At 36.5% G+C, this 15,157-nt stretch overlaps 1 protein-coding gene and 1 pseudogene across 1 annotated transcript; both read right to left on the bottom strand.

Annotated features, from left to right (window-relative positions):
- Positions 1 to 1,974: 1,974 nt before the first annotated feature.
- LOC113756562 lies at positions 1,975 to 3,273 on the bottom strand (annotated as a pseudogene).
- A 133-nt stretch (positions 3,274 to 3,406) lies between these two features.
- LOC113756561 (putative receptor-like protein kinase At3g47110) lies at positions 3,407 to 13,497 on the bottom strand. Its single transcript, XM_027300199.1, has 6 exons — positions 13,478 to 13,497; positions 11,384 to 13,431; positions 10,758 to 11,137; positions 10,460 to 10,501; positions 3,563 to 5,370; positions 3,407 to 3,437 (listed from the first exon to the last, which is right to left on the bottom strand). The coding sequence occupies exons 1-6, from the start codon at positions 13,495 to 13,497 to the stop codon at positions 3,407 to 3,409; spliced, it is 4,329 nt and encodes a 1,442-aa protein (XP_027156000.1).
- Between the last annotated feature and the right edge of the window lie 1,660 nt (positions 13,498 to 15,157).

Genomic DNA, 15,157 nt, shown 5'->3' with positions numbered 1-15,157 from the left:
AAGAAAAAGATTACCCATGAAATTGGTTAGATAAAAAAAAAATAATAGAGGAATTCAAAAAGTCAAATGCAGTTAGGAAAAATTGTTTTTTTTTTCATATCACACCCTTTTTTCATCAATTTTGACATTGACTGCAACATTAGTTGTACCATCGTTGTTTTTTTTTTTGGTTGAGAATAATTCTTTTAGTTAGGATTTGTTTTTTGGATACAGGGGTTTAATTTCCTTTGGATACGTTTTGTAGCGGATGATTATGTGGATATTGGTCTTCAATGATGGAGATACAGAGATATGCATATTATTGATTCCGGTGTTAGACCTGGCCTAAACTATTGATTTATGGTGCAGCGATGGTGGTACCTTCTGTGCAGTAGTAGAAAAGGAAATTAAAAAAATGTAAGAACAAAGGAAGAAAAAGAAAATACGTTTAATTTTTAAGAGGTTTTAAGGGTTTTTGAATTGACATTTATGTACCAATACATCTGGTTAATTTTAGTTAAAATGATAAGTTAACGGAATATGGGAATTATTCGATTAATTTTGAGCATTTCGTCAAGAATTGTATTTAAGCAGGACGAAATTTACAGTTTAAAGAGTAAAATGTAGTTTAAGGATGAAAATGGTAGTCGAAGCAAAGAGTGCAAAGTGCAATTAACACAAGTAAAAGCTAAAATAATGGTGTTATTTTAAACAAGTTGAAAATGAGATTGTTTAATGAACAAATCATTATTGGTATATAGACAAGCAGGTTTTTAGATGCTTGTAAAGTTTGATATTTAAATTCAAATTGAAATAGCGTGACATGCATCTAAACTCGTAAATATATACATTAATGGTGCAAAAAAGATTAAGCCTTAATGATATTATCAAAGCAACAAAGTTTACCTTCATATAAGTCGTGTATTTCACTTTGCTTCATGAACTAATTTTGTAAAAACATTCCCTCAAAAAAAAACAAGTTTTGTCAGAATATTACACTTTGTCCCCTATACACTTTTTTGCTTTCCTTTTTCCCTGCTAATGGAGAGTCTGTTATTACTACGATGGTAGAATGTTCCCAATTGATACTTTACCCAATTTGTGCTTCTCGGGAATTTTGACCCTAAGTTGGGCTGCCAGAGCCAGAGGACGCGACTTGCACATAGATAGATTGTTCACTCAAAAATCCTTTTCCCTTCTGATTTTTTTTCTTGGCAGTTCCTCAAATTATTTAACATTTTATCTTTTTTTTAATTTCTCCTTCCTCTTCACTTCCTTCTTTAACTTTTCTTTCAACCCGATATTGCCTAGGTTACTTACTAGGCCCTACTAACATTTTACGTTCAAAATCATCAAGATATGGCATAAAAGTATGAGCCCCACCATGGCTAGATCCATAGCTTTAAGAGGCAAGGTGACTTAATTGAGCAATATATGGATATGGTAATAAGGGAACATATGAATTTATTGTACAATTGATCCTCTCCTTTTATCCCCTTATGTTGTTTTCATAGTAACTGAAATTTCATATAGTAACAAAATCAAATTTCAAAGAAAGTGGGAGCAAGACTATGCATTGTAAGTATAATGTATTGCATATTATTCAAGCATAATATCGAAGCATTAAGATGTTCAAGCAGAATTGAGCCAATTGACTGCCTCCAAGAATATCTAATTCTTATAAAGAAAGACTATAGGAATATGTTTGAATCATCCATTTATTTTTTTTTTCAAATAAAAAGCCATAGATGTCTTCTTCATTAGCTCTCCCAATTAACAACTTCGGCTTGGAGATTCAGACCTGTAAGCAGCTGCAAATCAAGAATTCATGCATTAGTATGAGAAGCCATCCTTGCCCATTCTAGTGAGCACAACACATAGCTTTTGATTTTTTTTTTCTCTTTTTTTGGACTGGAATAAAATTCTTTACCTAATATAGAAAAAATGGACTTCAACTTGTGGGCTTTATTAAATTCTTGAGTATACCTGTGGATATTAAGCTTCAAAATTTTCTTGATGCACCCTGACACCAAGGGAAACATCCTTAATGAGATGTAATTTTCTGACAACTTCATTCATATGCATCCTATCATTTGGTAATCTTGCAGAGCACTTAAGTCCAATTTTCAGCAGGGAAATAATGCAATCCATCTCTTTTCCACCATTGCTATTTTTCCCTCCAGGAGTCATATTTCTGTTTTCATCTCCCTCAAGAAAAAGCAACGGGTCCACTATCTCAGGAACTCGTTCATGCAAAGCCCCATTAACATAGTTATGTAGATCAAGGTCACCCACGAATATATCATCTGTTGGCCTCCTTCCTGTAATCATCTCTAGCAAAAGAATACCGTAGCTGTAGACATCCCCCTGAGTTGATGCCGCAAGACCCATTCCATACTCTAAGATTTTGTTTCTAGACATATTATTATTGGGTAGTAAAAGAAAAACTAAAAAAAAAAAACTAAGTGATTAAAATTAATCAAATGTTAGATTGGGGCATAATGGACCTTCTTTTAGAACGAAATGACTTAATTAAAATTAGCTACTATGCATCGGTGATTAGAGATCTCATAGTAATTATAATAAAAAATTAAAAAGAATTAAATAACATCTTGACCATAAAAAGGTTGTAAATTATAATTACCTGGAGCTGCATAACCGATTGATCCTTTTATGGCAATGGTACTGCTGGTTCTTTGCTCGGAAGAAGTGTTGATGGGTTTTGGGAGAAGCCTTGCCAATCCAAAATCACCCACATGAGCAACAAGATCATTGTCAAGAAGAATATTACTAGGTTTTAGATCACAGTGAACAATCTCAGCTTCGCAGTGGTCGTGAAGATACTGCAATGCTGAAGCTACATCAATTGCAATATTTAGCTTCCGAGAAAGATTAAGACTTTCTTGAGCTTGTTGCCTGATCGGTTGTCCCTGAAGGATGCAGCCACAGGTCCAGATTTCCATTTCCCATGAACTCATAGATTAGAGCTTTGAATTCATCACCCCTGGAATCAATACTGGAGCAATAACTCACGATAGAAACGAGGTTTCTATGGCGAATATTTCTCAATGCTTTGCACTCAGCCTTAAAACTTTTCAAAGCTCCGTTCTTTTGAAGATCAAGAACTTTAACTGCTACAAGCTTGTTGCCATATTTTTCTAGCCTTCCTTTGTAGACAGCTCCAAAATTTCCTGAACCAATTAAGTTTTCTGGAGAAAATCCAGAAGTTGCACGAAGAAGTTCATGGTAAGAAAGCCGTAAGAGCTCATCGATTCTTGGGGGCATGCTAGAGAATCCTGCCACCATTCTTCTTTCTTTTTTTCGATATACCAAGAAGAATAACAACAATGCACCGAGAAGCAGAAGCGTTCCTGGTAAAACAATGGACAGCAATATGACAACCTTCAGCTTTCCTCTGGTTTTCCCCTTAATCACTGGACAAGGTGGGAACTCCAATTCTGGAATGCCTCCACAGAGTTTGTTGTTGCCAATCAATGATATTTGACTCGCATTGCTGAAGACTCCTTTGTTTGGTATCTCACCCTCAATGTCATTGTAGGAAAGATTTAAGTAGCTCAAAAACTGAAGCTTTTCAAGTTCTTTGGGTATTGGTCCACTCAAGTTATTACTTGAAAGGTCTAATTGCCGGATGCTCTTCCAAGAAGCCAAATTTGGTGGAATTGTTCCTTGGAAAAAATTGGCTTGCATAAAAAGATTCTCCAGATTTGAACAATCAGTAAGTGATATGGGTATATCTCCAACAAGGTGGTTGTGGGAAACATTGAAATCCACCAAATGTATAAGCTTTCCAACTTCAGGAGGCAGAGAACCAGTAAAAGAATTTTCACCTATTTTCATGTAAATCAGTGATGAGTGCGTCTGCAGAAAATGTGGTGATATAATTCCGGTGAAGTTGTTTTGAGATATATCTAGATATTGCAAATTTTGACAGTTCATAAGAACATTGTCAAATATATTGCCCCCTTCAAATTGGTTGGTCGACAAATCCAGCTCATATAGACCGGTGGCGTTACATAGGGTAGATAGTATGTGTCCTGAAAATTGATTACTGTCAAAACGCAGATGTTGCAAGTTTGGTAATTTGTCAAAATCTCTCGGAATGACCCCTGAAAGATAGTTTGCTTCAAGGCTAAGGGCATAGAGGTTGACAAAGTTTCCAAATCCTTCTGGAATAGTTCCTGACAGTCGATTTCCCCCCAAGTACAATTCAGTGAGTTGATTTGAGAGATTGGCCATGACTTTAGGTATATTACCTCCAAAATTATTGGTACTCAATGAAAAAACGCTTAGATCACTGCAGTTGGTCAATGATGCAATAAAATCTAAGTCTCCAGTTGAATTACCGCCGAAGAAGTTTCTTTCAAGATTTAATCTTTGAAGATTTGTCAAATCTCCTAAATTAGCTGGAACCTGGCCTGCAACTTTATTCTGGGAAAGATCGAGTACCTCAAGCCGAGAAGCATTTGTGATTGAAATTGGAAAGTTTCCATGGAACTTGTTTACCCCAATACCTAATGCTTCCAGATTTGGTAAGGTGAGACCTATGTTGGTTGGGAGATTGCCATGAAAGGAATTGCTGGCCACTGAAATGACAGTAATGGCTGAACTATTAAAGATGGAGGCCGGGATTATACCAGATAGTTTATTTTCTGCTGCTGAAAATATAGATAACCTTTTTAAGAGCCCCATTTCCATGGGCAAATTTCCCTCCAGATTGTTGAACTGGAATCCGACCCGGATCAATGATGATAAGTTCCCAATTGAGGAGGAAATCTCTCCTGTCAAATTGTTTGTGTTAAGATAAAAAGTTTCAAGCTTCTTCAAATTGCTCAGCTGATCAATCGGAATTTTCCCTTCTAGCTTGTTGCTCGTTAGGCTAATACCTATCATCTCTGAGCAGTAGCTCAGGTGTGCTGGGATTTTTCCACTGAGTGCGTTAATTGACAGGTTCAAGAATCTCAGCCTGAAGAGGCGACCGAATTCTTGGGGAATCTCACCGTGGAATTGATTCTCCCCAAGTTGGATGAACCGCATGAAGCTTAGATTTCCGACATGAGGAGATATGGTTCCAGACAACTGCTTATCCCTTAGAGTCAAGGCCATGACCCTTTGATGTCGGGCACTGCATGCGACTCCTTCCCACTGGCAATGGTGTTGTGAATGGTTCCAGGATTTCAGCACTCCAAACGGGTCATCATATATCTGCTTCTTGAATTCAAGTAGAGCAAGACGATCAGTCTCATTTTGAAATTGTTTAGAAGCTGAAACATGGCTTACTGAAAGGTTCATGGCAACTAAGAGAAGGAGAAATATGTTTGCTAATGTTGATGATGAGCGAAATCCCCACATGGTATTGGGAACTTCAATGAGCTGTTGGTTGCGAAGATGGATTAATTTGCAACAAGCTGATGATTGGTATTGGGAACGTGGTTGAGCTGTTACGGATTCTTGCGGAGCCCAAACAATTGGAAGTAATGGGACTTAGATTTTCTTGGTTTATTTTCAAGGAAAATGAGCAAAACTCTGTTATCAGAACTTAATACAGAAATGGTCAGTGAACTTCCACCAACTTATAATCAAAGCAGGAGTTATCTCTGTAAAATCTCGTGGAAGTGGATGTTATGAACAACTTGGACGCTTGGGCTCTTCGCCGAGGGCCCAGTTAGCAGACTTATTAAATTGGGCAAACTATACTAACACCGGCTGAACCTTTTGAAAATATTTCTTATTTTGTTCACTTTTTTTTTTTTTTTACCCCAATTCGATTTGATCATTTAGCTTAGCTTAGATGCCTCATCTTTCCATTAGTCTAATTTCTGCCTTTATCTCACTGATTAAAAGGTCCCAGATTTAATACGGTATCTTCTCAAGAGACATTTCCATCTATTGTCTTCGTCCGTTTAAGCCATTTATAGATAGCAATGTGTTAAATTTTGTGTATTATTCAGTTAATAGTTATTGGGTTTTAAGAAAATAAAAAGAATTAAAATGTGATGTTATGAAAGAGAAAAAGTAATATAATAAAAAGTGGGACAGAAAGTGGCACAAAAGATATGAGCATTAAGTATCGAATTAATAGATGAAATTGGATAAAATGGGCAATATTCACTATTATTGCATAACCTATTTGAGACACCCCCAACAAAATAAAAATAAAAATAAAAAAAGGTTAGTTCATATGATTATGTAGGTGATGATGCATATGATTATCATATCTTTTAATACTAAATGAAATTTTTTTTTTATGGCCACCATGGCCATCCATAACTTGATCGGGAAATGTATGGATGTGTGCTGGCAAGGGAACATATGGGTTTATTGAACAATTGATTTCCGCCTTCTATCCCTTTATGTCGTTCTCATTGTGACTAAGATTTCATATGGTTGCAAAATCAACGTTCAACATTGCAAAATCAAAATTTTGGAAACATAAGATTCAAGTATAATACAGGAGTATAAAGATGTTCAAGCAGAATTGAGCCAATTGACTATCTTTGAAAACATCCAGTTCCTAGAAAGAAAGCCAAAGGTGTCTTCTTTATCTGCACACACAACCATCAAAAAAATTTTAATTTTTTTTTTAAAAGAAGGGTTTGTTTTTGATGTTATAATTTTTAGTTTTTTCTCTTTTTTATGTTGACTTAATGTCATATGTGCATATCAGGTGTCTGCTAGATTTAGAAAAAAAAAAATTAAAGCAATGTTCCAATGCTATCCCTAAAATCTATATCAGATTGTCATCCTGAAGCTAATTTGCTTCATTTTAGAATGTGTGATAGACAAGAAAAGGTTTTTTTTTTTTTTTCAAAACATGAGAGATGAAACAATTTGGTGGTCCCAAGATCTTTAATGAAACGGAAAGAATTTGCTCGATCATCTTTCTTCCTCATGCACAAATTCTTTCTCAATAAAAATTAGAAATTCATTGAATATTCATCATGATCGTGATTAGTGCAAATATTCATTGTGTACTGTTGATGAAGCATTTTCCGGTACCGGAGATCCTTAGCCACGGGAACTTCTATTCATTGTTAATGACAAAGCGATCATGAGATAATAGCTACCCAGCTGTTCAGATTAGACAAATTCATCGTATTTCATGCACTCAGGTCGATATTTTTGCATCCATGTAATTTCCATGTTAATTTTAAGAATTTTCATATTTTATTTATTATTTAGAAATGTTGTGATTTGGAGTGCCTTTTTCTTTTTTTTTATATAGGTGGACTCTATTGCCGCAGAGTTGATATTTTTATTATTTCATTACTTCAGCAAGGCACTGGATTTTGTTGAAATAAATTACACTCTTAACAAATACTTTGGGATGACATTATTGTCCGCTTTGTTTTGTTTTGGTCTTTCGCCTTTCTTTCTACTTCAGCTAAGAATCTCAATGTGTATGTATGGGAGAAGTGACAAAAGAAATTTCTCTGTCAACAATTTTTGAGCATACAGAAATTATTCAATTAGAGTGACCCTCCTAGACTTTTCTCAAAGTTTTTCCAACCCCTCATTTAGGTCGTGAATATTAACCAATCTGAATGCTCTACAACAGTCTACTAAATGACTTGTCCACTTCACTCAACCACTTGTTAGGAAGGACCAAATAGTTGCTATAATTTTTAAGTCTATAATTTTAAGCTTGCATTTTAGTACGCTGCATGTCCACCCTGTAAGGACTAGAAGACTTTAGTGTCTTGGTATAAATACTAGGGAGATGGACAAAGATAGAAAAGGTCTCAAATCATAAATTACAGTAACCACTTTTCTTTAAGCTATATTTTTTCACTATTAATATTTATTACAAAGGATAAATATCTTTTACGGCAAGACAAAATTTGTTTGTCTACAATATATACTAATATGACAAACCGGATTAAAAGAAGAAAGGAGACATCCTTTTGTTGGGCTCTGAGAGAGCCAAACTCGGGGAGAATTTAACCATGAACTAGAATGGGAACCACAACTATGGGTTTGACACCACATCCAACCCAAAACCTTAAGGCATTGGGTCTATGGATCATTCCCACTTATATGTTCCTCATTCTACTCATCTCTTTCCGATGTGGGATATTGATTCACACTTGATATCTCAACAATCTCCCCCTCAATTGTGAATCTCTTCCACATCGGACCTCTCTCCCTAGCCCATCCACTCCATCAAGCCCACTTCAATCTGGAGTGTACGATTCTTGCTCAAGAGCCCACATGCCCTTGTCTCACTGCAGGTCTGCATGATTTTTTTTTTCCCGCTCTTATCCAAGCCACGCCTTACCACTCTCATTGGCTTTTTATCCTGGAGTCATTGCCCAGCCGAACCATCGGCTCTGATACTACACAAGGGGCACACAAGGAGACACAAGGGGCATCATGTAGCCTTATACATGGGGTGTGAGAGAGGGTTCTTGAGAGATGAGAGTGGTATCAGAGTTTGGTTGGATCAAGAGTTTGGCTGTTCAAGGTTGGATCCTGGTTAACTATTGAGATCAAGTGGATTGGTAGTTGTCACCAATTGAACAATTTAATGGGTGGTATCCTTGTTTTAATGGTTTGGCAAAAAACATTGATGGTGAAGGATGAAAAGCCGAAAAGTATGGAGATGTTTGACGGTGAATCTAGGCAGGTGATTCAAGGGTCAAGGAAAAGGTGGAATCCAATATTGATTTTGGACGTGAATCGGTGGAGACTTTCTCACACCTCCAACGGTTGATACTTCATCCCGGTGGATTTTAGATTTTGGTTATGTTTTTTGGGTGGTGTGGCACGTGTCCCAAAGAAACAAGGAGATCTAATTTCTATGCGCCAGAAGACTCTGACAGGTACGAGTTTTTCGTTTTAGGTGGAGTCTTGAAAACCACATGTGACAAGACAGTCCTGAGGATGGGAAGAAGTATGGTGACTTTACCACTTGATTGCCTCAATGGTTAGGGTTAGAACTCACAGAAGGGGATCCCAGATTGCAAGTGGTGTTGAGAAGAAATCCTGCAAAGGGAGATGGTGAATTGAGGCACCTTCTCACGAGTTAACTGGAGGTTAGACTCGGGGTAACTACACATGTTCATTTGCCGATTGAATCAATTTGGTGTCAGGACTGTATTGATTCGGGTGTGTAGTTAGGCACCAAGGTACTTGGTGGGAAAAGGCAAATGGAGTTTTTGGATGGTTTGCTGTGTTTGCTAAAAGAAATATTCGCCAAGGTGGAGATTTGTTAGGAAATTGGTTTAATTTCTTTTAGTCAAGATTCCTATTTGGTGTGGGAAGTAACTAGTTTTCTAATTGGATTTAGTTACTTGAAGTAGTAGTCAAGTAAATTCCTATTTAGTTAGATACTATTTTCTACTCTATATGAGTTTAGGAAATAATATTGGTTTCCAATTGTTATTTGGTTTTTTGGGCAGTAATGTTCTCTATAAATAGGTGGGTTGACATACTACACAAGGGACACACAAGGAGACACAAGGGGCATCATGTAGCCTTATACATGGGGTGTGAGAGAGGGTTCTTGAGAGATGAGAGTTGGTATACAAGGGTTGGGGTTGAGTTCAAGTTGTATTCTTGTATAGGGTTTTCCTCTCATAATAAAGAACAGGTTTCTCTCCGTGGACGTAGGCTGAAGTCGTTAAATGTGTCTTTCATTTATATTCTCATTAAATTGTTGTCGATATCTCAATAATTGTTTATTCCGCGTTTGGATCCTAACCTTTTAAGGAAAAAGGATGACATTCTTTTCCATGCATTAGTGCCTGCAAGAAGGCGTCCTTTTCCATGCTACTGAGCACAACACGTAACTTTTGTTTTGTTTTATTATTTCTTCTGGCTAAAATAGATTCTGAATAATAGAATGAGTTAGCTTATAAGACTATATCAAGAATGAAATTGCTTTTCTAAAATATAGAAGCAATGAACTTCCAACTAGGGCTGCAAACGAGTCGAGTCGAGTCGAGTTTTGGGCTAATCGAGCCGAATCTCGACTAAATTTTACCAAGCTCGAACTCAAGCTCGACGAGCCGGCAAATTTAAAGCTCGAGCTCGACTCGAATCGATTCGAGTCGAGCTCAGCTCGAAAAAAAATAAAAAGAGAAGTATGGGAGAAGTGACAAGAAATTTCTCTGTCAACAATTTTTGAGCATACAGAAATTATTCAATTAGAGTGACCCTCTTAGACTTTTCTCAAAGTTTTTCTAACCCGTCATTTAGGTCGTCAATATTAACCAATCTGAATGCTCTCACAATTTCTTTTAGTCTTCTAGTCTGCAAGACTATGCATTGTAAGTATAATGTATTGCATACTATCCAAGCATAATATGGAAGCATTAAGATGTTCAAGCAGAATTGAGCCGATTGACTGCTTCCAAGAACATCTAATTCTTATAAAGAAAGACTATAGGAATATGTTTGAATCATCCATTTATTTTTATTTTCAAATAAAAAGCCAAAGGTGTCTTCTTCATTAGCTCACCCCATTAACAACTTCAGCTTGGAGATTCAGACATGTAAGCAGCTGCAAATCAAGAATTCATGCATTAGTATGAGAAGCCATCTTTTTCCATGCTTGTAAGCACAACACATAGCTTTTGCCTTTTTTTTTTTTTTTGGTTTGGACTAGAATAGATTTTGACTGGTAGAACGAGTTGGCTTGCAAGCCTAGGTCAAGAATAAAATTCCCTAATATAGAAAAAATGGACTTCAACTTGTGGGCTGTATTAAATTCTTGAGTATACCTGTAGATATTAAGCTTCAAAACTTTCTTGATGTACCCTGACACCAAGGAAAACATCTTTAATGAGATGTAATTTTCTGACAACTTCATTCATATGCATCCTGTCATTTGGTAATCTTGCAGAGCATTTAAGTCCAATTTTCAGCAGGGAAATAATGCAATCAATCTCTCTTCCACCATTAATAGTTTCCTCTCCATGAGTAATTCTACTATTTTCATCTCTTCCTTCAGAAAGAAGCAACGGACCCACGATCTCAGGAACTCGTTCATGCAAAGCCCCATTAACATAGTTATGTAGATCAAGGTCACCCACGAATATATCATCTGTTGGCCTCCTTCCTGTAATCATCTCTAGCAAAAGAATGCCGTAACTGTAGACATCCCCCTGAGTTGATGCCGCAAGACCCATTCCATACTCTGAGATTTTGTTTCTAGACATGTTATTATTGGGTAGTAAAAGAAAAACTATAAAAAAGAAACTAAGTGATCAAAATTAATCAAATGTTAGATTGGGGCATAATGGACCTTCTTTTAGAACGAAATGACTTAATTAAAATTAGCTACTATGCATCGGTGATTAGAGATCTCATAGTAATTATAATAAAAGAATTAAAAAGAATTAAATAACATCTTGACCATAAAAAGGTTGTAAATTATAATTACCTGGGGCTGCATAACCGATTGATCCTTTTATGGCAATGGTACTGCTGGTTCTTTGCTCGGAAGAAGTGTTGATGGGTTTTGGGAGAAGCCTTGCCAATCCAAAATCACCCACATGAGCAACAAGATCATTGTCAAGAAGAATGTTACTTGGTTTTAGATCACAGTGAACAATCTCAGCTTCGCAGTGGTCGTGAAGATATTGCAATGCTGAAGCCACATCAATTGCAATATTTAGCTTCTGAAGAAGATTAAGACTTCTTGAGCTTGTTGCCTGATCAGTTGTCTCTGAAGGATGCAGCCACAGGTCCAGATTTCCATTTTCCATGAACTCATAGACTAGAGCTTTGAATTCATCACCCTTGGAATCAATACTGGAGCAATAACTCACGATAGAAACGAGGTTTCTATGGCGAATATTTCTCAATGCTTTGCATTCGGCCTTAAAACTTTTAGAAGCTCCATTCTTTTGAAGGTCAAGAACTTTGACTGCTAGAAGCATATTGCCATGTTTTTCTAGTCTTCCTTTGTAGACGGCTCCAAAATTTCCTGAACCAATTAAGTTTTCTGGAGAAAATCCAGAAGTTGCACGAAGAAGTTCATGGTAAGAAAACCGTAAGAGCTTATCGACTCTTGTAGGCATGCTAGAGAATCCAGCCACCAGTCTTCTTTCTCTTTTTCGATATACCAAGAAATATAACAACAATGCACCAAGAATCAGAAGCGTTGCCGGTAAAACAATGGACAGCAATATGATAACTTTCAGTTTTCCTCTGTTTTTCCCTCTGATAACTGGGCAAGGTGGGAACTCCAATTCTGGAATGCCTCCACAGAGTTTGTTGTTGCCAATCAGTGATATCTGACTCACATTGCTGAAAACTCCAGTGTTCGGTACCTCACCCTCGATGTCGTTGTAGGAAAGATTTAAGTAGCGCAAAAACTGAAGCTTCTCAAGTTCTTTTGGTATTGGACCAGTCAAGTTATTACTTGAAAGGTCTACTTGCTGGATGCTCTTCAAAGAAGCCAAATTTGGTGGAATTGTTCCTTGGAAAAAATTGGATTGCATATAAAGATTCTCCAGATCTGAACAGTCAGCAAGTGATATGGGTATACCTCCAGCAAGTTGGTTGTGGGAAACATTGAAATCCACCAAATGTATAAGCTTTCCAACTTCTGGAGGCAGAGAACCACTAAACGAATTTTCACCTATTTTCATGTAAATCAATGATAAGTGCGTTTGCCAAAAATGTCGTGATATAATTCCAGTGAAGTTGTTTTGAGATATATCAAGATATTGCAAATTTTGACAGTTTATAAGAACATTGTCAAGTATATTGCCCCCTTCAAACTGGTTGGTTGATAAATCCAGCTTGGATAGACCGGTGGCGTTGCATAGAGTAGAGACTATCTGTCCTGACAACTCATTTTGGCTTAGACTTAGAAATTGCAAATTTTGTAATTTGCCAAAATCTCTTGGAATGACCCCTGAAAGATAGTTTTCTTCAAGGCTAAGTTGAATTAGGTTGACAAAGTTTCCAAATCCTTGTGGAATGGTTCCTGACAGTTGGTTTCCTCCCAGGTATAATCTTGTTAGTTGATTTGATAGATTGGCCATGACTCTAGGTATATTACCTCCAAAATTATTGGTACTCAATGAAAAAACGCTTAGATCACTGCAGTTGGTCAATGATGCAATAAAGTCCAAGTCTCCGTTAGAATTACCGCCGAAGAGGTTTCCTTCAAGATTTAGTAATTGAAGATTTGTCAGATCTCCTAAATTAGCTGGAACTTGGCCTTCAAACTTATTACGGGAAAGATCAAGTATCTTGAGCCCAGAAGCATTGGTGATTGAAGTTGGAAAGTTTCCGTAGAACTCGTTTGTCCCAAGATATAATCCTTCCAGATTTGGTAGGGTGAGACCTATGTTGGTTGGGAGACTGCCATGAAAGGAATTGCCGCCCACTGAAATGACAGTAATGGCTGAACTATTAAAGATGGAGGCAGGGATTATACCAGATAGTTTATTTTCTGCAGCTCCTAAAGGAGCTAACCTGGGACTTAATACTGAAAATGTTCAGTAAGCTTCCACAAACTTACAATTTACGCATATCGACCATGACTTATACTCTTCAAACCGTGAAAGCTGGGATTGACAATATTCCAGTCATTTTTAGACTTTTAAAAATATTTTCATATTTTAATTTTTAATAACAATTTTTTTCCTGTTATTAAGTCATATTAGCGAGATATTTTCCTTAGTCTTAAAAAAAGTGCAATTGTAGAATAAAATTTAACTAGGACCATATATATAAAATATTAATTTTTTATTATTATATTCGGAATATTGATTTTTTAGATATTAATTGTCCTAAGTGTTGTCAAATATTAGAGTTCACTAATGATTTTAGTAATAAACAAACAAATCGGTAAAAAAATGATGTTAGAAAATAAAGTGTAAAACAAGCTATACTTTGAAGCGAATTTACCGTACATTTCACGCCTGGGCAGCATCACGCCTCGCGTGAAAACCAGCCACACCCACCCCTCTATTGGTTCTTCTGCCGGAGATTGTTATCTTGGTTTATCTGTCACCGTAACTCAAACGATGTTTTATTTTTGTAGCCTTTACAATTATTGAAATTAACTTCTATAGCTTATTATTTGAAATGCAATAAAATGGATTGAGTTAACACTTTAAATATTCCAAGACTCTAACAAATACTCTGCAGATATGACGAGAAGGAGTATAAATTTTTTCATTTGTTCTATTTTATTATTTTGTTTCTTCCATACCCAAGGCGTAAATTACACTCTGCAGAAATGCACTGGATTTTGTTGAAATAAATTACACTCTAACAAATACTTTGGGATGACATTGTCCGTTACGCTTTGTTTTGGTCTTTCGCCTTTCTTTCTACTTCAGTTAAGAATCTCAATGTGTATGTATGGGAGAAGTGACAAAGAAATTTCTCTATCCACAATTTTTGAACATACAGAAAATATTCAATTAGAGTGACTTTTCTCAAAGTTTTTCTAACCCCCCATTTACTTCGTCAATATTAACCAATCCGAATACTCTCACAATTTCTATATTCGTGGCCCACAATTTGTTATTCTTTCATGTCTATGACAGCGAGTCTGCTAAATGACTTGTCCACTTCACTCAACCACTTGTTAGGAAGGACCAAACAATTCCTATTGACCTGAAAAGTAACTTGGCAAGCTAATGAACAAATTTTCGCAAGTTTCTTACACGAGAAGTGATAATCACCTGTTATCGTATCATTGGTCTTTCGCCTCGCCCCTGTAGTATAAGAAATTGTTTGGGAGAAGCAGCAAAGAAATTCCTCTACCACACACGAAGATTGTTCAATTTGTAGACCCTCAACGCCTAAAAAGAGTTAAAATTCTCGAAACTAGAGACACTTTCTTAGACTTTTCTCAAAGTATTTCTAGCGTCTCATTTAGGTCGTCAATATTTCTAAATACTCTCCCAATTTCTATATTCGTGCACCACAATTTATTATTGTTTCATGTCTACAACAGTCAGTCAGTCTACTAAATGACTTGTCCACTTCATCCAACCACTTGGTAGGAGGACCAAACAGTTGCCCTTGACTTACTTTCTAAGTCCATAATTTTAAACTTGCATTTTAGTACCCTGCATCATGTCTACTTTGCAAGGACCGGAAGACTTTAGTCTCCTCGTATAAATACTAGGGAGATGGACAAAGATAGAAAAGGTTTCAAATCATAAATTACAGTTCTGAAAAAAAA

This window comes from Coffea eugenioides, unplaced genomic scaffold (assembly GCF_003713205.1).
Source record: "Coffea eugenioides isolate CCC68of unplaced genomic scaffold, Ceug_1.0 ScVebR1_23;HRSCAF=104, whole genome shotgun sequence".
Taxonomy (NCBI): domain Eukaryota; kingdom Viridiplantae; phylum Streptophyta; class Magnoliopsida; order Gentianales; family Rubiaceae; genus Coffea; species Coffea eugenioides.
The sequence above is the reverse complement of the archived record's forward strand: the minus strand, read 5'-3'. Positions and strand labels throughout refer to the sequence as shown.